The sequence below is a fragment of the Rhinichthys klamathensis genome, unplaced genomic scaffold (assembly GCF_029890125.1).
Source record: "Rhinichthys klamathensis goyatoka isolate OS25496 unplaced genomic scaffold, OSU_Roscu_1.1 h1tg000196l_1, whole genome shotgun sequence".
In the NCBI taxonomy this organism is placed as follows: Eukaryota; Metazoa; Chordata; class Actinopteri; order Cypriniformes; family Leuciscidae; genus Rhinichthys; species Rhinichthys klamathensis.
In genome coordinates this window covers 1,000,579-1,024,623 of record NW_026606722.1, presented here as the reverse complement: position 1 = coordinate 1,024,623, position 24,045 = coordinate 1,000,579, and the positions used below count along the sequence as shown (strand labels likewise).

At 40.2% G+C, this 24,045-nt stretch overlaps 3 protein-coding genes across 8 annotated transcripts in view; 1 reads left to right on the top strand and 2 right to left on the bottom strand.

The window, feature by feature from the left end:
- zdhhc14 (zinc finger DHHC-type palmitoyltransferase 14) overlaps window positions 1–4,862 on the bottom strand; it is a 30,723-nt gene extending 25,861 nt beyond the window's left edge. Inside the window, exon 1 of one of the 2 annotated variants that reach the window (XM_056262632.1) lies at window positions 4,065–4,862. In XM_056262632.1, the coding sequence (XP_056118607.1) occupies window positions 4,065–4,318 (254 nt within the window). In that variant the 5' untranslated portion in view covers window positions 4,319–4,862. The remainder of the gene's footprint in view (window positions 1–4,064) is intronic. The other variant, XM_056262633.1, reaches the window with a different exon arrangement.
- Window positions 4,863–5,724: 862 nt separating this feature from the next.
- Window positions 5,725–11,529, top strand: tmem242 (transmembrane protein 242). Its single transcript, XM_056262638.1, has 4 exons — window positions 5,725–5,877; window positions 6,842–6,942; window positions 11,073–11,210; window positions 11,319–11,529. Exons 1-4 carry the CDS (start codon window positions 5,802–5,804, stop codon window positions 11,424–11,426), a joined length of 423 nt encoding a protein of 140 aa, XP_056118613.1. The 5' UTR covers window positions 5,725–5,801; the 3' UTR covers window positions 11,427–11,529.
- Window positions 11,530–12,268: 739 nt separating this feature from the next.
- arid1b (AT rich interactive domain 1B (SWI1-like)) overlaps window positions 12,269–24,045 on the bottom strand; it is a 94,252-nt gene continuing 82,475 nt past the window's right edge. For all 5 annotated transcript variants that reach the window (XM_056262622.1, XM_056262621.1, XM_056262624.1 and 2 more), the window contains 9 exons: window positions 22,133–22,346; window positions 19,830–19,968; window positions 18,166–18,305; window positions 17,781–17,913; window positions 17,564–17,683; window positions 17,401–17,479; window positions 16,037–16,796; window positions 15,817–15,947; window positions 12,269–15,645 (listed from right to left, as the gene is read on the bottom strand). In XM_056262622.1, the coding sequence (XP_056118597.1) occupies window positions 13,882–15,645; window positions 15,817–15,947; window positions 16,037–16,796; window positions 17,401–17,479; window positions 17,564–17,683; window positions 17,781–17,913; window positions 18,166–18,305; window positions 19,830–19,968; window positions 22,133–22,346 (3,480 nt within the window). In that variant the 3' untranslated portion in view covers window positions 12,269–13,881. The remainder of the gene's footprint in view (window positions 15,646–15,816; window positions 15,948–16,036; window positions 16,797–17,400; window positions 17,480–17,563; window positions 17,684–17,780; window positions 17,914–18,165; window positions 18,306–19,829; window positions 19,969–22,132; window positions 22,347–24,045) is intronic.

Sequence of the window (24,045 nt, the reverse complement as noted above, 5' to 3'; positions counted from 1 at the left end):
TTACTTTTTTGTGTTTATTTTGTATTTAAGCACTGCTGGAATGCAGTTGACTATAATAAGCATCCTAGACATCCTGTTTTATAATAAATAATGGACGAGAATCAGAACACAGGACTGTTCATATAAAATCTGAACCTCATCAATGAATAATCTAAATGAGAATAACCTGAATCTAATGCGTTCTTTGTGACAAAAAAATAAATCCAATCTAGCTTCTTTGTACACTTAGAAGTTAATGAAATGTACCACCATCTGTTTCAAAGCATTAGCAAATGGTCTGTGGTACAATGCCCAAAAAATTGCCTGCCATAGTATATAATGATATTCAGACTCCAGGACATTAACATTTTAAATGACTTGCACTGCAATCTGATGGCTGCTAAATTAGCTAAGCACAACTAGGCATCACAATTGAATTAGCCAAATTGGTCAGATGCTATCGACTAGCATGTTAAAATAGCAATCCCCCAAGGGACCCTTTAAGAACGCCATATTGTGTTTACCACTGATTCTAGATGTCACTGTCAGCTTTACAGCATTGAAGATTACTGGTCTCCAAGGAGCAGTTCTGAGGTTGTTGTGACGGACAGAAAGGTTGTACAGGGTCACTATATCCCAACACACTTGCAGCGTGGCAAGAGTTGAAGTCCATTATCAAGTTACACTTTCTCCATGGAGATTAAAGTTGCTGAACTCACAAGTCTAAAGTCTAGACTATAGACACAGTGCTGTTGTGCTGAATTTGGAGTCAATACTAAAAAAAGAAAAACTACTGCAGTCTATGTTTTTTCATGTGTGTTTTCATCTGCCCGTTTATCAAGATACAAATTATTCGAGAATTTTTCTTTAAAGGAATCTTTGAGTATTTGGGATGATTACCACAGACAACCCTTTTGAAAAATAAATATGTGTTTGAAATGTAATTATTTTATGCCAAGACTACAACAAATACATTTACATACCGTATTTTTGTACTTAATATAAATACCCTGCAATTGTACTGTTGGTATACTAAACTGATTTATTTAAAATTGGCTAAATTGGATCTACAAATTTTGTACTTAATGCACTTTAGTTATCCAGAAATAGTGATGAGGTCCAACTAAAGATATACTTAAGTAAAAGTACATTTTAGCACAATCAAATACTTAAGTAACTTAAGTTTTACTTAAATTTACTTAAGTATTTGATACCTAAAATTTTAGGTACACTTTACATATCTTGCATTTAAAGACTTATACTATTGTATTGTCACTTGGTGGTTGCAAGCCAAGCGCACAACGAATGATTAACAAACGAAACAGTCTTTATTATAATCCACCAACTAAGTAAGAACAAAATAGAACAAATCACCTTCACAATGACAATAGCGGACAACTAAATTTAGGAAACACAGGGCTTAAACACATGGAACAAAGGGATCCAATTAGGAAACAGTTGAACAGAATGACTAATCAATGAGAAACCAAGGAGACTAATGAGAAATCAGGCAGGCTGGTAACAAAGAGCAAACTGGACGTAAACTGAACATAACTGGTTTACAACTATCCTTACTAACAGCGATTTACGTTGATTACTACGCAGGAATGAGAGTATAGTTCCAAGCCATATCAGCCTAGAAAATCGCAACTTTACATTTTCCGTCGGTCTTAGTGCACGATGTAACTACAGAAGAGTCAAGTTTTAAATAGGAAAAATATCTAAACTCTTTGGTCATTTTTTTTTGAGAAATGCTAATGGTCTTGTCCACTTCAATGATGTATGCTAAGCTATGCTAAAAGTGGTACCGTCAGAACCGGAGATCGGCTGAATGGATTCAAGAACGGTAAAACTCAACAGTTTAACTCTGGGGGAGTTGTAAAATAAGCCTATTTCCAAAAAAAGTGGAGTATCCCTTTAAACACTCTGGAATGTCTTGCCCCACAAAGTTATTTCCTGTGGTAAAAATGTCAAGGACGCCGTCAATAGATCATAACTGGTGGTTTTAAACTGAATATTGCTTTGATTTGAGTTATTTTTACTGCTTGCCCTACACTGATCCATCCTGTCCGCTGTCAACAAGTCTGACTAAATACTATCTCCTGTTTTTATTCCTGCCCATGACACAACCTAACCATTATTAACTGCTTAAAATGATTCACGAGTAAACGGCTTGCTTTGAACTGCGCAACGCGACTGCCTTTCACCAACGTTTTCATCTGTAGCTTCAGCTAACTGGGTTAAAATGGCTCACAAACACATCTGTAATGACTTTATAATCGTTTCAAAAAAGCATGACAGGTCTAACCCTAAAGCACAGAAAATACAACCGTGGGCTGGGCCGTCCTGTTGTTTCCTAGGAGACACGGGGCTGCTCCAAAAGCACACAAAGATCGGGAAAAGGGAAACCGTTGCCATGGAAACAGGACCGCACCACGTCTGTGTTTTGGAAGTTGTGGTATGGAATGTATGGGGTTTGAGAGGTGGGGGATGGGACTGGAAAATCTCTGCTCCACACATCTCTTATCCACAGGATCCCACTGAGAGAGTCTTTAACACCCATCCAAGGGTTACAGGCAAACATGCTTCGAGTGTGTCTGGGGGGTGGGGGGGGGGGGGGGAGGCATTTTCATACCAGCTGATATAGGTTTTTAACTGCAAACTCCCCCAAAGACTCTGAGGATGAGGCTCTCTCGTCTAAAGATCTTCCGAAATGTCAGCAATCCAAATGTCACACGTCAATAGTTTCTACTCTAGGTTGGTTAAACTTCCCACAAGGAGTTCCTCACAGCCTGCAGTGTGTTGGAAGTTATGTGGACTGAAGTCATTCAATTACATGTGTGAATTACTGCACCGGCTTGAGTGGGTCACAGACCACATGCAATTGCCCAGGTATATTAAAGCCCAGAGCTCACTTCATCAAGAGTAATGGAGAGAAATACAACAGAAGGGACGAGGCTATACTACTGATCTGTTTACATAATGTCCACTTCCATGAATGTGGGATGGAAGTCTTCACGTTTTGAAAGCACTGCCTATTTTTGGACTTCATAATGATCACATCAAACTCAAGTACTGAATGATTTCCATATTCATATACCATGGCATTTACGTACTGCGCTGATCGAGGTCCTTCAAAGAACACGATGGAAGATTCAGAAAAGGCCATTAAAGAATCTTTCATGTTTTTAACCATTTTTCTTAGTGTGAAGAGTCTAATTTGAAGAACCTTTCTCTGAACATTTTGTACATTAAAAAGGTTCTATGGATGTTTAAAGGGATAGTTCACCCCGAAATTATATACATTTCATTTTATTAGTCACCTTCATGTCGTTCCAAAGCCAATGAAGATCTTTTTGATGAAATCTGAGAGCTCCATGACAGTCACAACTACCACTTTGACACTTCAAAAAGTTCATAAAGACATTGTAAAACTAATCCATATGAATCGAGTGGTTTAGTCCAAATTTTCTGAAGAGACTCGATCGCTTTATATGATGAACAGATTGAATTTAGGCTTTTATTTACATATAAACATTCAACTCACACATCAGTTGTAGTAAACTGAAGCTCAAGCATGTTCGCCTGACGAGTGTGAACCATATGTTCATTCTCGTGTTACGCATCACGTTTGAGCTTCAGCAAGAGGTTTGTTCTTGCACGTCAAGCAGGTTCGGTTGAGCTTCTGTTTATGTTCGCTGATCAATGTTTATGTGAATAAAAGCCTAAATTTGGGGGGGGGGGGGGGGGGGCTTGGAATTGGACAAAACCACTAAATTCATATGGATTAGTTTTTGTGTGACATTTTTTTGAAGCGTCAAAGTAGTAGTTCTGTCAATAGAAGGACAGAAAGCTCTTAGATTTCATCAAAAAGATTTTCATTTGTGTTTTTATAAGATTAAGGGTTTGGGACGACATGAGGGCAAGTAAATTTTCATTTTTGGGTGAACTTTCCCTTTATGGTTCCTTATGAAACTACACATGCCAATAACAAACCTTTATGTTTAAGAGTGTCCGTGGCCTACAAACATTTTAGTAGTGTCTGGGGTAGAGGGAAGAGAACTCCAGTGGGTCAAAGTACTTACTCAAAGGCAAAGAAGAGGCCACTGGTCACCAGAATGAGAACCATGGTAAGGTAGAAGACCCCGGTCTGCTTGGCCATCATGATCCGCCCGTTGCAGTAAAACCTGTTTCGGCCAGGAAAAACCTGCCATTTCCTTTTGCTCTTCCTCTTCTTGCTGTGCGGGGTGTCCATGGGTGAGGAGTTGTGTGTGCAGATCTGGTTGTACTGGCACTCACGGATGGGCTCCTCAACCCCAAGATGCATGTTGCCTGTCATTTACACACCAGCAATAAAACAAAACTTTAAAGCAGCACAAGTGAATCAGTAACTCAAATGTCCTCAAGGAACTAACGAGACAGCTGGGTCTCGGAGAAACATCTCTGGTCTGATGGAGGAAGCAAGCATTAGCCTAAACAACCCAGTCAAGGAAAAGCGTGGGACTGGAATCAAGGAACCATTTTCTCAGCTCCATGTTTTATTGCGATCTTCAGTGATTGAATTGCATTACATTAAAAATGCTAATATTTAGATCCGAAACGATGGGCATGAAATAAGATCCGAGTGTTTGGTTCGTATGTTTGTTTGGATAACTCCTTCATTGCAGATGTCTATCCTCAACACAACAGGATGCGCTCCGGGACACAGAGGCATGTGGACATCATGCCCAGAAATGTGGCGTTGTCAAAGATTGTTACTCCTTTGATGCGGTTCTAAATCCTTCTAAAAAGATTAGGAAAATAACGTCAGAAAAACGTCCTTCCGATGTCTTCGTAAATCCCGTTCGCGAGAGGGTCTTTATTGCATGAACTAAATGTCTAGTTCTGCCGCATGATATCACAACAGCAAACAAGCAAAGGTGGGCGTTTGATCATCTATATCCATTATGATGAAGGAGGGAGAGATATCGCAGGATGTGGATGGAGTAGATCACCGCGTGAACTGCATGAGCTCACAGCACACGATGACCCTATAAACAGCGGCGCGTCTCAAATCATAACGAGCTGTCTATGTAGGCAGCATATTCGCGTGCACTCGCTCACGACCAAGTGAGATGCCTTTAGACAGTATTTGTGGGTAGGTCTCAAAACCTAGTGATCTACTCCGCATTTTTGAGTACGTGTCTTAAAATCTACAACAACCAAAAATACATCCATACCTAGACAGCCTTTTTTCCCCATCATATTATTATTTATTTATTTATTTTTGCAATAAAATGCAGGTTCCAAATGTATTCAGCTTGTAGCATCAATAAAAAACTATGTTACAAAAATAAATATTTACTGTAACAAGACATTACTAGACAGCTCTCTGTCCGTGATGCCCCGAATGCTGTCTAGGTAGGCAGCTCACTCGGTTTTGAACAGCCGATCTGATCCGCAGAATCTCGGTCCTCCTCTCACAGGTCCTCCTCTCACAGACACATATCTAGTTCAATAACATTACGTGTTATAACAAATTTTACTTTTTTTTTTTTAAATTGTAAACACACAAAACTGTATCTACATCAGCACACTTATTTATTGATCACTCATAAACTTCTGCAGCATTATTGTTACTCTGCCATTATTTGGATTTTATTCTTGTTTCAATCAATTAATAATCAGAATGTAACAGTACGCGCACTTATAACGACATTTTTGTCTATTGAAATGCTGTAAATCAAATCCACTTTTTAACGTAACTAGCTGTAATGTGTAATGTGAAAGGTTCCGCCTGACGTGTTTCCACCGGACTGGTGTGTGAGTCGCACCCGTTCAAGATGTCAGTGGAGCAGGCGAGCGCGAGCGGGACAGTCAATGACACTCTCGAAGACGACAAATCACAATTGATTAAAGGTTTGATGTATTGATATTGATAGCATATGCGACCATTGTTATGAACACGCGCACGCTTTATGAATTATCTGTTGACGTAACTCATGAAGCAGCAATTTAGTTAACTTATCTTCTGATTAGTCACATAATATTATATCGAAAAAACTTCAATATAAATGTTAAATGTCATATGATGTATGATGACGGTATGGTCCATGTATTCGTACAGTCATACAGTCTACATTTCTGGCACTTTTGATTCGCATGTAGTGATGTACGATTCGTGAACAAATCTTTATTTGAGTCGAGTCTTTTCAATGAACTGTTTAACGAGCCATGTCCTTACGGTTCGTTCGCGAATCAAACTGAATCGGTTCGAGTGATTCTCGAGTCAACAACTCATTGAACTGAGAACCGTCTGTTTCGAGCTGAACGAAAAGATGATTCAATAGACAAACAGCAGAAATTTTACAAATTACAAACTTCTGGAAATATGCTTGATCACCAGGGTTAAGCTAGAATTGTATTAAACATTTTTATCAAACTTTTTCAGAGATGTAAATTAATTTTTGCATTGTTTAATGTAAATGCACACTATATTTACTTGGATTTAGCACATTCAATTAATATTTAATTATTAATTAATACCATTTACCATTTATAAATTTATAATTTATAAATTCCTACATATTTCTAAATCCTGGCAAATTTTAACAAATTAAATTTTCAGTGCTTTTTTGCTCAAAGGTTTGGTTCCTTTGTGACCATGTTTTTGTTACTATTATTATTATTATTATTAAATACATTGACCACTGTGTGTTTGTCATGTTGTGTGTAGAAGAGGAACGCACGAGTCTGGCTGCTCTCAGTCCACACGCTGTCATGGTCCCTTCTGTTTTAAATCCAATGGCTATTATGATATCGCCGAGGTGTATTGTTGTCACGTTATGGTACAGTAGTGTTGATCTGAGTGTGTTGTGTTCAGGTGGTGTGTTCCTGGCTAGCGTCGGCACAGCGGGTGTGATCGCAGGCTTCGGCTCCACTCTGGCCATGGCTAAGAAGAAGAGTCCGGAGTGGTTCAGTAAGGTAACGGGATCTCTCAACTGGAAACACTTCCTTCAGTTTTACACCAGAATGCCATGTGAAAGTGACAAATTATGAATTAAATATATTTCTGTCGGAAAATTTTATTATTATTGTTATCGAGTAATGTTTGACTCATGAGTTTTCCAAAAAATTGTGTAAATGAAAAATGACCATAATTAAAAATGTTTTTTTTTATCATATAATTATTTATCATGTTATTATTAGTATCAGCAATACTGTTATTAACAATAACATCAACTATAATATTCAACTCAATAGTGTTCCAACAAAAGTGTAAATGAAAAATGACCCTATCATAATTAAGAGGAATAAAAAATATATATATTATTAATAATGTTTTTAAAATTATTATTAATAACAACATCAACTGTAATATTCAGCTCAACAGTGTTCCAACAAAAGTGTAAATGAAAAAGGATCCTGCCATAATCAAGTGGAATAAAAAAATCCTATTACCTGTAATCATGTTATTATTGTTATTATTATTAATATTATTATTATTATCCACTATAATATTCAACTCCACAGTGTTCCAACAGAAGTGTAAATGAAAAATGACCCTGTCATAAGTAAAATAACAAAATCATATCATTATTATTGTAATTATTAACAATAACTATAATATTCTACTCAACAGTGTTCCAACAAAAATGAAAAGTAACCCTGTCATAATAAAAAGTATTAAAAAATATACTTTTCTTATTATTATTATAATTATTACTCGACAAGTGCTGCTGCAAAAAGAGCCTGTCACAATTAAGTGGACCAAAAATGTACTTTTAAGTGCAGATTCAAAGAAAACTGAGATCTTAGTTCAGCAGAGTGAGTAAAACACAAGATGTTAATCAAATCTCAGTGCAAATTACAATATCCATATTTGTTAAAACAATCACAGAATGGTTTAAACTTTAAAGTAATCACGATTGGATTTTTAGCCAAATTGTTGGGTCCCATTTAATATTGTGTTATATTTAATCATAGTCCTGAAATATTTTAAAAAAGTGCCGTCATCATAGTGCTCCTCTGTTTCCAGTATAATCTAGTTCTCTGAAAGCAGTGTTGTGCTCTGGTTATTCCTGGAACCAGCAGAGCACGCCAGGCTCCCGTCCCTCAACTTAACACAGTTAGACATCGCGTAAATGCTGACATCCATTCTGTTTTATCACTTGTTTTGAACATACCGGTACACCCAGAAATGAACAGACTCGTCTGTTTGTCTGCTTTTTGCATTCCTATTTTTAGCCCGTTATCCCACATCAGTAAACACGCGTCTTGCCAAAAATGTTTTTAAGTGGCTAAATCCAATATAAGAGCGGTGAGGAGACGGATCATATGTCTGGTCCAGGTCCACTGATGACAGATCACTTGACCAGATCTGTACTGTCCTGCTATATAGCTCTGGGTCCAGGGCACTGTCAACATGGATGAAATCTCAAAATATGCAGCTTGTGGAGGATAAATGTGGTATTACTCTTTTTTTAAGACTGATTAGATTTCCAGTTTTCGCCAGGCAGACAATAAAAGGGTGAAAGATCTCACATATAAATATAAATTATGTATGTATATATATATGACATGTATATATGTGTGTGTTTATATATATAATATATATATTAATTTATTTATATATGTATGTATGTGTATATATATTTATACATATACAGTATATATATATATATATATATATATATATAGGGGCCAGAATATCATAATAATATAATTTGAGGGTGGGCATAGTAGCACCATATCATTGTACTACTCATTTTCTTCAGGAAGTGAAAAGAAAATGATATTAAAATGTATTAAGAATAATTTCATTAAAAATGGCTATAAGGATTTTATCTGTCAAATTTGTATTACATTATTACTATTTAAAAAAAACCTGTAAAATACGACTGCATATTCTCAGACGTAAAGCACGTTCCTCGATGGCTGCAACATGCGAGGCTCTAATAACAGCTAATGTGATATGCAGAGCAGTAAAAAGACTAAATTACATTAAAGCAGTTAATGTTGTTAACGGTCTGACTGACTGAAACATCTGTTTCGTTTTTGAGACTTCTGTACACAACCTAGCCTGTATATGACATTCTTCTTTCAGACGAATACAGTCGGAGTTATATTAAAAATGTCCTGGCTCTTCCGAGCTTTAGACGGCCGTACGCAAGTCGACTTGCGCCAAAAGAGTAACACTTGAACTTGACGCACAACGTAATGAGGAACGCGTTTGCCCAGCCCAGCTTACGCTACTCCTACACCCGACCTACGTCATACACAACTAAAGCTAGTTATTGTAGTCGATAAAGTTTTAAATATGGATATTTTTCTTACACGAACGCATCGCTTCACTTCAGAAGGCCTTTATTAACCCCCCAGGGCCGTTTGGGACACTTTTATCACGGATGGATGCGCTTTGATGGACTTAAAAAATATATACCCATTCACTGCCATAATAAAGCTCGGAAGAGCCAGGACATGTTTTAATATAACTCCGATTGTATTCGTCTGAAAGAAGAATGTCATACACACCTAGGACGGCTTCAGGGTGAGTAACTCATGGGGTAATTTTTTGGGTGAACTATCCCTTTAATTTCTTAAAATAGGTTTCTGATCTTATGCATGTCTAAAAAGTATGTAATATTTCATCAAAATATAAAAACTTACTCTCTGCAACATCTCTCCATTTCGGTTGTCTTTGAGGCTTTATATTCTCGAAAGCTCCCAAAACCTGAGACAAAATGGGGTTTGGTGAAGCTCAAGTCAGGATGAAATCAAAATTAATGCACATTTGAATACTGGCTTTGGTTGTGGAAAATCAATCAGTGTCTGTTATTCCTAAGAAAGTGTTTACCGAAACACAGCAGCGCGTTCTTCCCCTGAAATGACTTCCGGATGTTGTTATGAATCAATTAACGCTCAGTTTCCATGATCCACTTAATGCCTGATAGATAAAATCGAGGCTCTTATTACTTTTTCCTGTTTCATTCATAATGCATCAGAATATAAAAGTAAAATGTGTTGTGAACAGTTTGACTTGTGGTACTTTGTGGTAGGTGTAGTTATAGCATACTAGCGCTGCACGATATGGAAGAAAAATATGATAACTCGTTAAATAATGCTATATTATTCGATGTGCGATACGATGATGCTCTAATATAATCAACATGCATGTTTCCATTCTTTTTGTGAGAAGAAAGCATCCCTAACAACTTCCGAGAGTAAACAGCAGTGTTTTACTGTAGCATTACATTTACATAAAGCACGGCTTAGTCTTCACTGTATGAATTAAATATTTACTAATTCTTATTAAAGCTACAAAAGTTATTCAGTTAAGAGCTGTGAATGATTTAACATCGAGCACAGACGGTTAAAGCAGGTTTATTAGGTTGCTGTCACTTTAACTAAGATCTACACGGATCCGGTATATTGTTACACGCGCTTTCTTTCTCAACTGTTTAGTCCACTACTTAAGACATGACTGAATGCGTTGATGTGAATACTCATCAAGAGTATTTTGACATAATTTTGTGTGTATTTGGCCATATAATCTGCGAAATTCGGGATCACATGCTGTCCGAGAGGCGGCTTTCTGTGCGCACGAGTACTTTGCTTATTGCATTAAAAAACCTTCATGAGTTAGTTCACCCAAAAATGACAATTCTGTCATTTATTACTCACCCTCATGTCGTTCCAAACCCATAAGACTTTCGTTCCTCTTCTGCATACAAATGAAGATCTTTTTGATCAAATCGGAGAGCTTTCTGTCCCTCCATTGACAGCTACACAACTGACAATTTGATGCTTCCAAGTGTAAAATTGTAAAACTAATCCATATGAATTTGAGTCCAAATTTTCTGAGAAAACACGATCGCTTTACATGACGAACAGATTTAATTTAGTCTTTTATTAACATATAAACATTGCAAGTATGTAACAGTCATGTGTCCAGTCTACTCTCTGCATCAACCTAAAACTTGCAATCTTACGGTGTGTTGAAATCATGCAGTTATCAAAAACTGTTGCGATATGCAAATCGTGGTATGTACATTTGCAATATTTTGATCAATTGTGCAGCCCTAATGCCGGTCGTCTGCTGTGGATGTGCTCAGGGTGTAGTGGGAACTGCTGCGGTGCCGGAGAGCGGAGCGTCGCTGGCGCTGCGGGCGTTGGGATGGGGGTCGCTGTACGCCTGGTGTGGAGTCGGCCTCCTCAGCCTCACCGTTTGGAAGGCCCTGGGTGTCCACAGTGTACGTACCTGATGAAAGTGATGCCTTTAAATGCCATGTACCCATTTTCTTTTATTTCCCACTATAATCTGCAACCTTTGATTGATCTATATCGTTTCTCTATGGCAGCTGAAGGATTTTCGCCAGAAAATGCAATCCATTTTCCCCGCAATCCCCAAAAATGAAGAGACGAACTCTGCTCCATTTGACTGGAATTCCATCTTCAAGTCAAAATGAGTAGAAATCGCAATTTATTATCAAGAATGCAGCCTTAACCGACTGTCTGGAAATACCATTTATCTGATGGTCATGTCTGGTTAAGTGTGAGGCAACGGGTCAGTTCAACTGGAGAACGCTTTACTGAAGGACTCGGCGGGGTTGTGTTTGCCTTAATCTCTTGTACCACACTGGATTTTACAAGACCTGAGCCAAAAGATTTGGCAGTATTATGTTTGTACATACTGCAGTCTCAATTATGAGTTATTTAATTCACATCTGCCGGGTCAATTGTTTGCAGTCCAACTAAAAGCATTGGCCTTCGTCTTTTTTTGGGAACCATACTCTTGGAGCATTTGTGTGGTCCTTGCAAATAACATTACTGCCCTTTGGCTGGTGCTGTTTATACATTAAACGTATCGAATTAAAGCAGCTATTGTGTTAAATTGGGTTCATGTGATTGCATGGTCTAATAAAAGCATCTCTTAATAATCTTTGAAAGATGTTTCCAGGCTGTCCCTGAAAAACACATTTTCCTAGAAAAGAGAGGCAAAGGACAAAAACATGTGCTAAAGAAGAGCTAAAAACCGGCCCTCCCTTCGAGTACGCCAATGTAAGGGTGTTTTGTGCTGCTGCTTTTTTTTTTAGGTCATGTAATCTGGTTAAAATGTGGATGTGACAAATGCAGCATTGAGCACGGGGTTGGTAGACCGGCCAAAAATATACCTATCAACCTTAACTGACAGGAATTCAGTTTTTTTGCTTCTTAAATATTACAATATTGATGATGTACATACTTGTGTGACTTTTTTTGGCCTCTCTGTGACACAAAAAATAAATAAAAACAACACTGAAGAACAACGTTCACAGTGCTCGACCAAATTTCATGTACATTTACTTTTAACATGTGGAACATGTATAAAGACTTTATACTGAATAAACAATGGTCATCAAATCATATGGAGCAAAAAGAGCTTACATAAAGAGTTGTACATATTTTTTGTTAAAATCATTAAGTCATTTTGGGGTAACTTTCACATTGAATTACATTTATGCCATCAGACGTCTTTTCAGTTAGCCTGTAATTTCAAAAATCTAAGGCCATTAGAGGGAGCCATTGCTATCTCTCGTCACACAGCACTTCATTAAAGGACATACAGGAAAGTCTTTGGGGGCGTTCACACAGAATACATTCTTGAATTAAAAACTGAACAAGTGCGTTTACAGGCGCATTAAATCCCATACACAATTGCTAATGTACATGCTTTAATCCACTGGAGATGCTTTTCCAGCACCTGATTGGTCCATTGTTGTAAAACCGACATTGATCTGCTGTGTACCCCTTCAAAATACTAACTATTTTCAACTTGACGCTGGGCTTTAAAGACACCGAAAACAACAAGGTGCAGCACAATGACCAAATGTGTCTGTTTGGCATGTGCACATATGACCAACAATTAAATAAAATGGCGCAGATCGAACGCAAGAAGTCACCCTGTGTGAACGACCCCTTACATGTTTGTAGACTATCCTCACCTGAAAACAATGACTTAATATTCATTTGCAAATGTCAATAGCATGTAGCATTAACTACTCACTTTGTATAATACCACATCTCTTGGAGGAAACAAAAATGTGAAAGGGGGCCCATTTAATGTACAGTTTCTATATACAAATTGACCCGTGGATATAGTATAGAGAAGAGGGGTAACCGAAGCACTTTTGAGTTTGCCGTCAGAGAGAGGACCCTCTGCGGCTGCACTTAAATGGAAGCAAGTCAGATTAGAAACCAACACTCGCTTGACCCTCAGATACTGGTGTGGTGAAACAGTGCAACACTGGTGGTCAGATCAGAACATTGCCTGTGGTCATTCACATTTCATCATCTCCCCTCTGAGCCAGCTAAATCTATTGCACAATGCTTTTTTCAGAGCTGTATACATGTATGTCTTAAAATCAGTGTTTTTTTTTTTCTTGTTTTTTTTTTTCTTTTATCGCAACACTTTGCAAGAGAAGTTCTATCTACAACATGTCTCACAATTTAAATAAATCTGCATTCCCCGAATAAACAAAGTCCCACAAGAAAACGAACAAAACACTGCATCAAAACAATTAAAAACATTCTGAGAGCAAAATACTCTAAAAACGTGTATCAGATGCAAACTTTGGTTAAAACAAATGAACAAAAAATACACAGATGAAACTAAACAAAACAAATAAAAAAAGAATAGAAAAAAACCAAAAAGACCAAGTATTAAATATCTGTATTAAAATCATTTAAAAATCCAAAATGAAAACTGGGAAATGGGGCAGAGGAGCTATATATATTCTCTATATATTCATTTGTATGTAAAAACAATTTTTGTTTGTGTTCTTTTCCTTAAATAAAAATATAACACCAACAGTTGTGTGTGATCTCTGTGGCTCAGCTCAGCCGCGCGTTCCCATGATGGCACTCTAGGCTCCTTTGTGCGTGTCACGAGCGGCCAAGCTTAAACAGTACCTCACACAGGATGGCCGCCACGCCAGAGTTCAGCACGGAGGACAGCGAGATATCAAGAAGCCTGCTCTCGAAGAGCACAAACTCGGGCCTGTTCTCCTCCACTTGGGCCATGGCCAGCAGGGCTTTGGCGGCTCGGCACATCATGTTGATGCTGGGCGGCTCGGGATGGGTGGAGTGTCCCATGTGCAAGAGACTGTGAGGGCTCTGCTGATACTGTGCCATGGAAACACTGTCCTCGAGGAAGCCTATCAAGGCTCCCACGCTGCCCTTCTGCAGGGCTACGGCTCGGGCAGCTGTCGGGTCACCCTGTGCAAGATTGGAGAGAACAGCTACGGCCATCTCGCGGCACACCTGACTCTTTCGCTCACCGACATGCCGCACTAACGTGGCGAAGAGGCGCTCTTGTCTGCTAAAAGGAGGAGTGGCCAGCAGAAGGTCAACATTAGGGTCTTGGATGCTCAGTTTGCACAGACACTCCAGCACAAGCCTCTGCGGCGTAAGCGAGGAGAAGCCGTTTGCCGTGCAAAAGGGGTCCTGGGCCTCTGCTGAAGGGCACACCATCCAGTGGAGCAGCCCGTCCAGAATCGGAAGGCAGATACTTTCTGGATAAATAGACAGGTCTAGCTGTCCTGAAATGTTGGCAAGGGTGACCAAGGTGTTCTCACGCAAGGCACCAAGGCAGTCCCACCACCATTCGTCCTTGCTGCAAGCCAGACCTCGCTCTTCCTCTCTCTGGTAGGTAGGCGCCATCCTTTTTCTTTTAGGGTGCTCATGGTGCAGAAGCACTAGTTTTCCAAGAATGAGCACTAAACCTGGGTGCCGAGCCATTTCGCTGTCATTGCCAGGGACAAAGGAAAGTCCACGAATGATATTGGACACACAGATGCAGCGCTTGGCCAACTCATCTTGCCAGCCCTCGGCTACTGAAAGAGGGGCTTCATCCCAGCATCGGGGCTCATCTTCCAGCAAAGTAATGCTGCTGTTGTTCTCTCTGTTGCGGAAGAGGAATGTCTGAGTTTCACCTCCTGATAGCAGCCCTGGACGAGAACTTAGCATGTCATCTACAGTGGCAGTCAAGTTTTCCTCTGAAGGGCCTGGAAGTTCCCTTTTCAGTTCCTCTTTCCTCCTGGGCTCCTCTTCAACCGTTTCTTTTCCAAGTGCCTGCACACCATCTTCCTGATTCTCTAAGGGCTTCTGTTCTTCCTCTTCCCCACGACTCTCTAAATGGGTCTGGATGTGGGCAGTGGAGTCTCCTCCGCCTGCTTTCCAATGTAGCAGACCACTGGTGAACTCCCCGGCCAGGCCTAGCAGCTCTGATCGATCCTCCACAGAATCAGCCACAGCCTCTCTCTCCTCAACTTTCACTGGGAGCTTGTCAAACTTACTGGCTTGCTTGGGTCTGGGCTCCACTGGAGGGCATGGCTCTGTACCAATTTTGTTCTCTTCTTCATCAGCCTTAGCCTCTGCCAACTCTTCCTTTTTCTCTATAACGAGTGCTGCCGAGCTGCTCGGCTGAGGTTTCTCAGGCTCCGTATCTAATTGCTTCTCCACTTGTTCTGCAAGGGATTGGCTTTTTAGGTCTGGATTGGAAGGTTGCTCTTTTTCTGTAGGTTCTGAACATGAGCCGAGGAGAGTTTTCTGACCCTCTGATCCAACTTCGTATTCCTCAAGGATCCCAAAAATCTCTATTAAGCACCTTCTGAAATATTCAACAATGAGCTCCAAGAAACCGGGCATCTAGAAAAGCAAAAGACACAAAATCCATTACATTATTATAGCCTATTATTTATCATAAAGTGCTATTAAATATTACCACACAATTGCAAAAAGTGATACAAGACTTCTGCAATAATTTCCTACCCTTTTAAATTTTAAGCCTAAAAACCCAACAGTGCCTGGGATACTTACCTGAGATAGGCCAAAGGAAGACACAGTGTTGTCATCATAGAGCAATATGTTTATAGTATCTAGAGCCCATGTACTCTCTGCAAGCAACCCAGACTTCAGGGACATCATCACACGCCAAGCCTCTGGTGTGCCTACAAGATTTACAAGCATTTTTAAGAACCTTGCCATAACCAGGCCAATTAAATAAAAATAATATTTTCACTGGAAAAGGGTTTCATACCAATGTCTTTGGAAGTTAACCTTCGGCGGGGTTTAATCTGGGGCTGTGTGGCCTCCACAGAGTCCAATGGGTAATCCCGATGGATTGTTGGGAAGCCTTGCCCAGGAATACCACCACTTTGAGAACTCGGCATGGAGCCTGGGCCACCCGGCTTTTGCATCTGCTTCATAGAGGCCATCATGTGAGCCTTATTGGGTGACATAGAGCCACCCACAGACCGTGGGAATGGTGCAGGGCTTGGGACACGAGAGATGTGGTTTGGCATTGCTGGAGGAGATTGGTAGGAGGAAGATGGTTGCCGGCTAACCATGGGGGGCATGGAGCTGGAAGCGGATGAAGAGTGTGGTGGGTATGGTGATTGACGCTGGCCAAGCCACTGACTGTCCTGACTAGCCCTGACTTCTGGATCGTCTCCACGGCTCATGGAGGGATAGGGGGCCCCATGACCCTGCCGGCCGGGGTAAGGATAGCTCATGTCGTGCCTGGTGTGCCACATGTTCCCCTGATGCCCACCGCTGGAGTTAGAGGATGGGGGTGGTCCACCAGTCATCATGCTATGCTGAGGAGGTCCCTGTCCACCTGGCTGCATGCGATCACGTCCATATGGATAGGGGAACGGGCTTTGCATGGGCCTACGTTCTGGGTAACCATATTGGTTATACATGTCAGGCTGCTGGCCCCCGTACTGCATACCATAGGCTTCACTCTCATGCCGCTTAGGTGGAGGGCCATACATCCCTTCCCCAGGCCGCTTATAACCCTGCAACAGCCAATAAACAAAGTGTCAAAATAAAGTATTAATATAGCATAAATAATTACCACATTTAGGGGTGGGAATCACAGAGTACCTCACGATACAATACATGGCTCACGATACCGATAATATCATGATGCAGCAATTCTGCGATAATCAATATATTGCTAGACAATCCTATAATGATACATCACGATATCTGTCTAACTATGAACACAAAATGCAAGTGAAAAGGTTAAGTACAAGTTTTCCAGACTTTGGACTTAAACGTGGCTGGAGCATCTATTATTTTACTCACACTGCTGTCCGGCTAGTTAACTTATGTTCTAGTTTCCCTCATTCGTGTATTGAGTGCCACCTCGAGGAGCCATGAAGTAGCGACGCTGGGAGCAGGGAAATCTATTTAGAGCGCCTTATTTTATTAATGAAAATATCGATATTTGGCGCCAGCGCATCAATTCTCGTATAGCACGGAGAAGGACAACGATATATCGATATTTTGTCCCACCCCAAACCACAATGAAATGAAAAATCATAAAGAATTATCACAAACTCCCTCTAACTCTCAGCATAAAAGAGGGATCAATTCTGATCACATTTGATGGCTGACCTGCTGTTGGGGGTAAATCCCATGTGCACCATATGGCATGCTGTGAGGGTACTGCTGCCCATAGCCGTCATGTCCATGTCTACAGTAAAACATATAATAATAAACTACAGCTCTATACACCATATGCATTCATATAAACTAGTCAACAATAGCCACTTCTTACCTCTGATGAGAGGCATATCTACTGCCAGAGAACATGCTGGGATCACTGTTGGAAGGTACCATGTTGTTCTGGTTTCCAGGGGGGGCAATTCCCCCGTCTTGTCCCATGACATGGTCTGGCCTGTGAACATAAACATGAAATAAGTTGGCATACTGATTTTGATGTTTGCTTTGTTTTTATGCAGTTAATGACCTGACACCAAGGTGTTCAGTCTTACCTCCTCTCAAAACCAGGGTTGTAGGAGTACTGGGGTCGTGGACCCATACCCATTCCTGAGGGCGGGCCACGTGGATACATATCTTGCATGCCGCTGCCTGGCATCTGCCCTGGCATGAAGGACTCAGAGACACCTGAAAACAAATGAACACTTTTTAACGGCAAGGAAGATAAAGATCATGAAAGAGTATTTACATTTCTAAAGAATATTCTATGAAACGTAATACTCAGGTCAATTTTTAACTTTAACCTGCAGACACTAGATGGCAGCAATGTCCAAGAAAATAATGAATATGCAGCTCTAGTAAATGGAGCACAGGGAGGCAGCAGTGAGCAGAAATGTGAAACCAGCCCCATACGCAGTAATTACAGCAGCAACAACACACCTTTCCTGGGAGCTCCATAGGGATCCTTACTGGTGTCAAACTGCATTCTAGAGGTGGCTTCTCCATGCATGGGGCCTCGCTTTTGGAAGGCTGGGTCACTGCCTTCGGAGAACGGATCTTGCACGCTGACACCACTGTTTCTAAAGAAGTGTGGGTGAAACAAGGACAACAGAATCAATACATGCACACACTTGAGTATCAGACACCAGTGTTGGGCAGTAGCGTCGCTACAAGTAGCTTAACTACATTTCTCAGTAGCGTGGTGGTACTCTTTTTGTTGATCAAGTAGTGCGGTAGCGTCCACACAAGCTACATTTCCCCAAGCATTTCTGAAGCTCACGCTCAAATCGGAAAAACAACTGCTAAGGATCACTGACCCTGGATCAGTAAGCCATACACAGATCTGTGTAGCCAACAGAAGTACTTCCATGCGACGGCGACGACTTTTACCCCTTTTCCACCAAGGCAGAGCTGGTGCTGGTTCGGAGCCGGAGCCTAGTTTCAATTCGGTTCTTTGTTTTTCCACACGCAAAGCACCAGCTCCGAACCAGGAAAAGTGGTTCTTAAGTAGCACCAAATCATTGCTGGTCTAGAACAGAGCCAAGTAAGAACTGTTTGCGTCAGGGCCTGAGGGCGGGGTTACCGTGACCAACAAGACGAATAGAAACTTGTGACCGCCATTTTTAAATAGCAGCTAGTCGAGCTAATAGCAGCTTGATTATAATATCCATCTATGTAAGTTACGGCGAGCTGCACAAACGCGTTGGATTCCGATGTATTTTTGCAAACCCATGAGCATCCATAGTAACGCAACGTCCGTTATTGTTGATGGCTTGTTCGAGATGCATCGGAGCGACGCGGACCGATCGGAGCTGCGGGAGTGTTTGGAGATCATACGACTCCTTGTGCTTTTGGATCGCTTTCGCAGTGCTTTGATGTCATGCGGCGATCGATCTGCGAGAAGCCGATGCATCTCGAACAAGCCTGGCGTGTTTGTGTTTGGCGCTACCGCACTAGCGTTGCTGGGCAACATGAGACGTATGCAGTTACGTAAGATCTGGCTCTGTTGTGGCTCTCTAGCCGGTGGAAAGGCAAACCGGTTCTTAGTAAGCTTGTCAGTCGAACCAACTCCGAACCAGCTCTGGCTCTGAACCAGCACCCGGTTCTTGTTGGTGGAAAAGGGGTATTTGTGTTTTACGGCGGTTGGCAAACAGCTTTTTGGTGCATTACCGCCACCTTCTTCTCCGGACGGTGACATCACGTACCAATCCTTGGGCTGACACTTGATGGAAAAATGCACACAATCTCGACACCTGGTTTTCTTATAGTTATGGTTTGTGTGGTTTGGAACAGTTTTTGAATAAACAATTGAACTGAAAAATGATTCCTGTGATGATCTGTTTGACAGTTTTATTGATCACTGAGATAGCATTGACTTGGAATGGTTGGTTTACTATAAAAATGTTTTTATGTAGTATATAGTTTATTTATATGTAGTAAAATAGTTTATACTTTTGCCATGTTGCTTTAGCTTATCTTGCTACATTTCCCAGGGGGGTTTCTTCAGTGCAGAGAAGCTTAATTTAATGTAGAGTAACTGCTACATTTTTGCCAAGTGCACAACACTGACAGACACTAAAATATAATACATCAGTTTAGCCCACCTGGCAGTCGGTAGTGGGGTGACCTGTCCGTGGGGTGTGGTGGCTGGTGTCGGTGGCTTCAGGTCCCCTGGCATCTCTGTCATGGTGCTGCTGCCTGTAGACTGAGGAGTCTGCGGCCCTTGAAGAGAGCCGGAGTTGGCTGTTCAACAGAGTAGAAAAGGGCTACGTTATGTGAAAGAATTATTCTACGCAGAAATGTGTGTCCTCTTTATTGATCACTTTCATTTGTTTAGGGAGTGAAAAGTAAGGCTTGGAAACTTTTTTATACACATTTCGATGCTCTCATTCCAACTATTTTGCAAATATCATTTAATTTTGTGATGCGATGATTTTTTCATAGAATGATAAATGGTGTTCATAACAACATAGTGATTCCCTGAATCAAAATTGATTCCCACCAAAAACAAAGAACTGCATATTACCCAAATTTAAATAATATTAAAGCCTCATTAACATAAACAGCTTGTGTAATATTTTAAAATACTTTCTTTTATTATTATTATTATATTCTGATTGTGCTATAATGGTATTTTATAAATCTACAAGCAAATGACAATGTCCTAATCAGTTCCTCCAAGCTCCAGGGAAAGAAACCCAAATCTTACAATCCCCAGACTGCATTTCCATAATCCAATAACATTTGAATACACTAGTTATTAATTTCCATAGAAATGCAATGGCATAAAAGGACACCGTCCTAATAACGTCTGAAATTTCTACGGCTCAGTTGATGCAAAGTAATAAAACCAATTTGCATTTTCCTCCGCAGCTCAGAGCAGTAAAATGTACTTCAAAAGATTTCAGCGCAGGGAACTAAAAGAATTGGGTTAGAATGAAAGAACGAGGGAATGAAAGAGTGTCTGCTTTACATGTCCTTGATCTGCTGCCAGCCACAAAACCATCTTTCAGCGCTGAAAGTAAACAGTACATGGTGCTATGCTGTAACACTTCCAGTCTGTGTGACCGCCAATGACCTTACGCATATTCCCAGTGTCGGAGAGGGCGGGAGAAAGAGAGAGAGAGAGAGATGGAAAAAAGCGCTGGCTCACGGGTCTGCATTGAGCGAGGGGTCAGGCTGAGGTCACTTTTGTTTTTATCCCACACTCCTCCCCCATTAATCTTCTTGGAGGGAATCCCTCCCCTGCTGTTTGACAGCTCTCTCTCTCTCTCTCTCTCTCTTTCAGTGACGTCATCAGTCATTAGCCTCAGGAAGAGGGGGAACGGGAATCCTTAAGCCAGCAGCTTGGCAGCTCTCTTTCTTTCTCACCCCTCCCCCCTTCCGCCTCAGTTTGACTCAATCACCTGTCAGATATTTATAGCTCAGTGTAGAGCCGCTCTGACTTCATTATAAGGTCGGCAGGCCAGAACACTTTTCTCGAAATATTGGCCACAAAGTTGCTAGGATGGTTGATGTTTGGATGAGTGTTGAAGTCACCGGATAAGGATTTTAACTGGTCTGACTAAGAAATTTAAAAAAAAAAAAAAAATAGTATTTGTTCAGAAATCTAGCTTCACCATGGTGGCTTTACTTTTTGCATACTCTTCTTCAACAAGATTGTTATCTGACAAGTTGGATGGGTTAAATGCAGAGGACAGATTCCCATACTCGGCCCTCACATGTCACTTTCTTTTCACTTTCACTAAAGCCGTGTTTCCACCGAAATTACCCGGAACAATTCGTCCCAGAAACTTTTTTTTCCCATGAACTTTTTTTCTGTTGCTGTCTGCGTCTCCACCGCGGTCTAAAGTACCGTGAAGATTAGGCAAAGTAGTCCGGTGACGTAGGACTGCGCGCTACTTTAGCGCAGATTTGGACCTTCGCATATAAGCTTAATAAAGCCTGAACCTCGTCATCGGTCGTATTTTTTAAACACCATTGTTGATTCGAAAAACTAAAATGCTTCGTGGAGTCAACCAATCAAAATGCTGCGTGAACTCAACCAATCAGCATGTTCAGAGCCCAAGTCCCACCCCTGAAAGTTCCTGAACTTTGATAAAGTACTGCCTCGCCACAGGGACTTTCGGAGGGGGACATTTTTACCTGGAACTTCGTTTAAACACTGGTTCCTGCGGTGGAAACACACCGAGTCCCACCCCAAAGTCCCTAGTTCCTGGGGAAAGTTCCTGCGGTGGAAACGCGGCCTAACCCTAACCCTATTTCAAAACTACAAAAAAGCCAAAATAAAGGGTTTAACCTGAATAAACGGCATAGTACATAAAACATGGAGCATAGTGATCTGATGGCTATAAGCCTTCTGTCTAACAGTCTGCTCTCCCCGCAGTAATGCTGTAAAGTTGTTCACCAGGTGAGGGCGGCTGGATCTTGGCCTGGTGTGTCTGCTTCTTGCCGTCTCCCATGTTGAACGCATCAGGCGGCGGTTCCTCTCCACGCTCCACCTTGCACTCGTAGGCAAACAGGTATTGGATGTACTGCTTCTTGAGGGAGCTGGCAGAGCTGCTGGATGTTCCCACATTCAGGTGGGTGGACAGCTCTCTCCATTTCTTGTTCTTATTTACCTGTACGAGGAGAGATTTTCAATCAAAACCATTCAAGAAACAATCAATTCACTAAGTGGTTCAACCATCTAACCCTGTGACTGATTCGCACGCCACCCCCAGTTCAGCTTATCCAGGCGCTACGTGTCTAAAAAATCAATTCATTGTAGTTCTTTTTTTTTGTTTTGTTTGGATAAACATACCTATTTCCTATGTAAATGAGGCTCATTATAGAATGCGCAGGATTTACAAACATCATCGCTGTTAGCCAGAAATAATTAGCATTGCGCTATTACCGCCCACAGAAAGCTGGCGGTAAACAAGAGCTTTATTTAAAGCAGGGGTCTTTAACAGGGGGTCTGTGGCAGTTCTCGCGTGGGGCACTTACAGGTATTAGTTGATCTCTTTAAATCGTTGTAAATGTTGTAAAAAAAACAACAACAAAAAACATTTGTTAACCTTAAAGATAGAGCTAGAGAAGCTAAAGTTTAGCTAAACGTTTCATTGCCCCCCTAAATTAAAATGTAATAGTAAATAGTGCATTTAAAATGACTAACAGTGTACATTAATAAAGATTGATTTAATTGCAAGATAAAGCTTTGTATGTGAAAGGCAATTTTTTTCATAAACTTTTTTTTTGTAATACTGGTTGAAAGTCTCGTCACATACTGATAGCAATCAATAATTAAAGTGGTCTTCATATAAATATATATATATATAGCATTCTCATAATTAGTAATTTCGTCATGCTGTAAACGCACCTTTACAAACAATTTTTTGAGTTCTAACAATAACCGTAAATAAGTTGTTTACGTTCATTATTTTTGTACTGTTATGTGCTTTGAGACATGAGGCAATTTGAAAGCGTTTGTTCCACCAACGTTAAAAATGTTACGCTAACAATAAGATTTCATTTGTTAACAATAGTTAACTACATTAGTTAACATGAACAATGAACAATACTTCTACAGCATTGAATATTTTTTCTTAATTTTAACATTTAAAAATACATTTTTTAAATCAAAAGTTGCATTTGTTAACATTAGTTAATGCATAGTGAACTTACATGAATAAACAATGAACATTTAAAAAAAAATCAATAAATGCTATAATACACCTTATTATATATTAGATCAAGTCAGCTAATGCATTTACTTATGTTAACAAATGAGACCTTATTGTAAAGTGTTGCGAAAAAAATTATATTCATATTTAAGATTTTAACATATTACATTTGAGATTACATTTCACAGTTATTAAAATATTAGTGTAAAGATTATTAGAATCACGAAAAAATCACCTAAATGTAAAAAGAGAAAATAAACATGCACAGTTAAATATTCAAAATAAGCCAATTTGGGACTTATTCAATGTGCATCAATAATGTAAATATGTGAATGCAGTCCTTGTTACAATGTAATTAGACAAATAAATACTGAGTGATATTAAAAAAAACATGTACTTACAGATTCAGCCTATGGTTTAGTGTTAGTTGCTTGTAATTATGTATAATTTACTGTTATTACATGTAAAGTGTAACAAGGACACATCAATATGCTACTAAATGCATGTTATTATCTAGACCAGGCTGAAAATGTAACACTCAGTTTTTATAAAAATTTGTAGCAGGGACTTCCTGATATAAAAGAGTGTTTGTGTCCTTAGTAACTTGTCAGGCCAATTTTTTTTGTCTTTTCTGGAATATTGTCTACCATGACCC

Excerpts from the sequence above, each read along its gene's own strand:
- tmem242 (XM_056262638.1), top strand. The coding sequence starts at position 5,802 with ATGTCAGTGGAGCAGGCGAGCGCGAGCGGGACAGTCAATGACACTCTC. Across the intron at positions 5,878-6,841 it reads CAAATCACAATTGATTAAAG|GTGGTGTGTTCCTGGCTAGC; the intron begins GTTTGATGTATT and ends TGTTGTGTTCAG. Across the intron at positions 11,211-11,318 it reads AGGCCCTGGGTGTCCACAGT|CTGAAGGATTTTCGCCAGAA; the intron begins GTACGTACCTGA and ends TCTCTATGGCAG.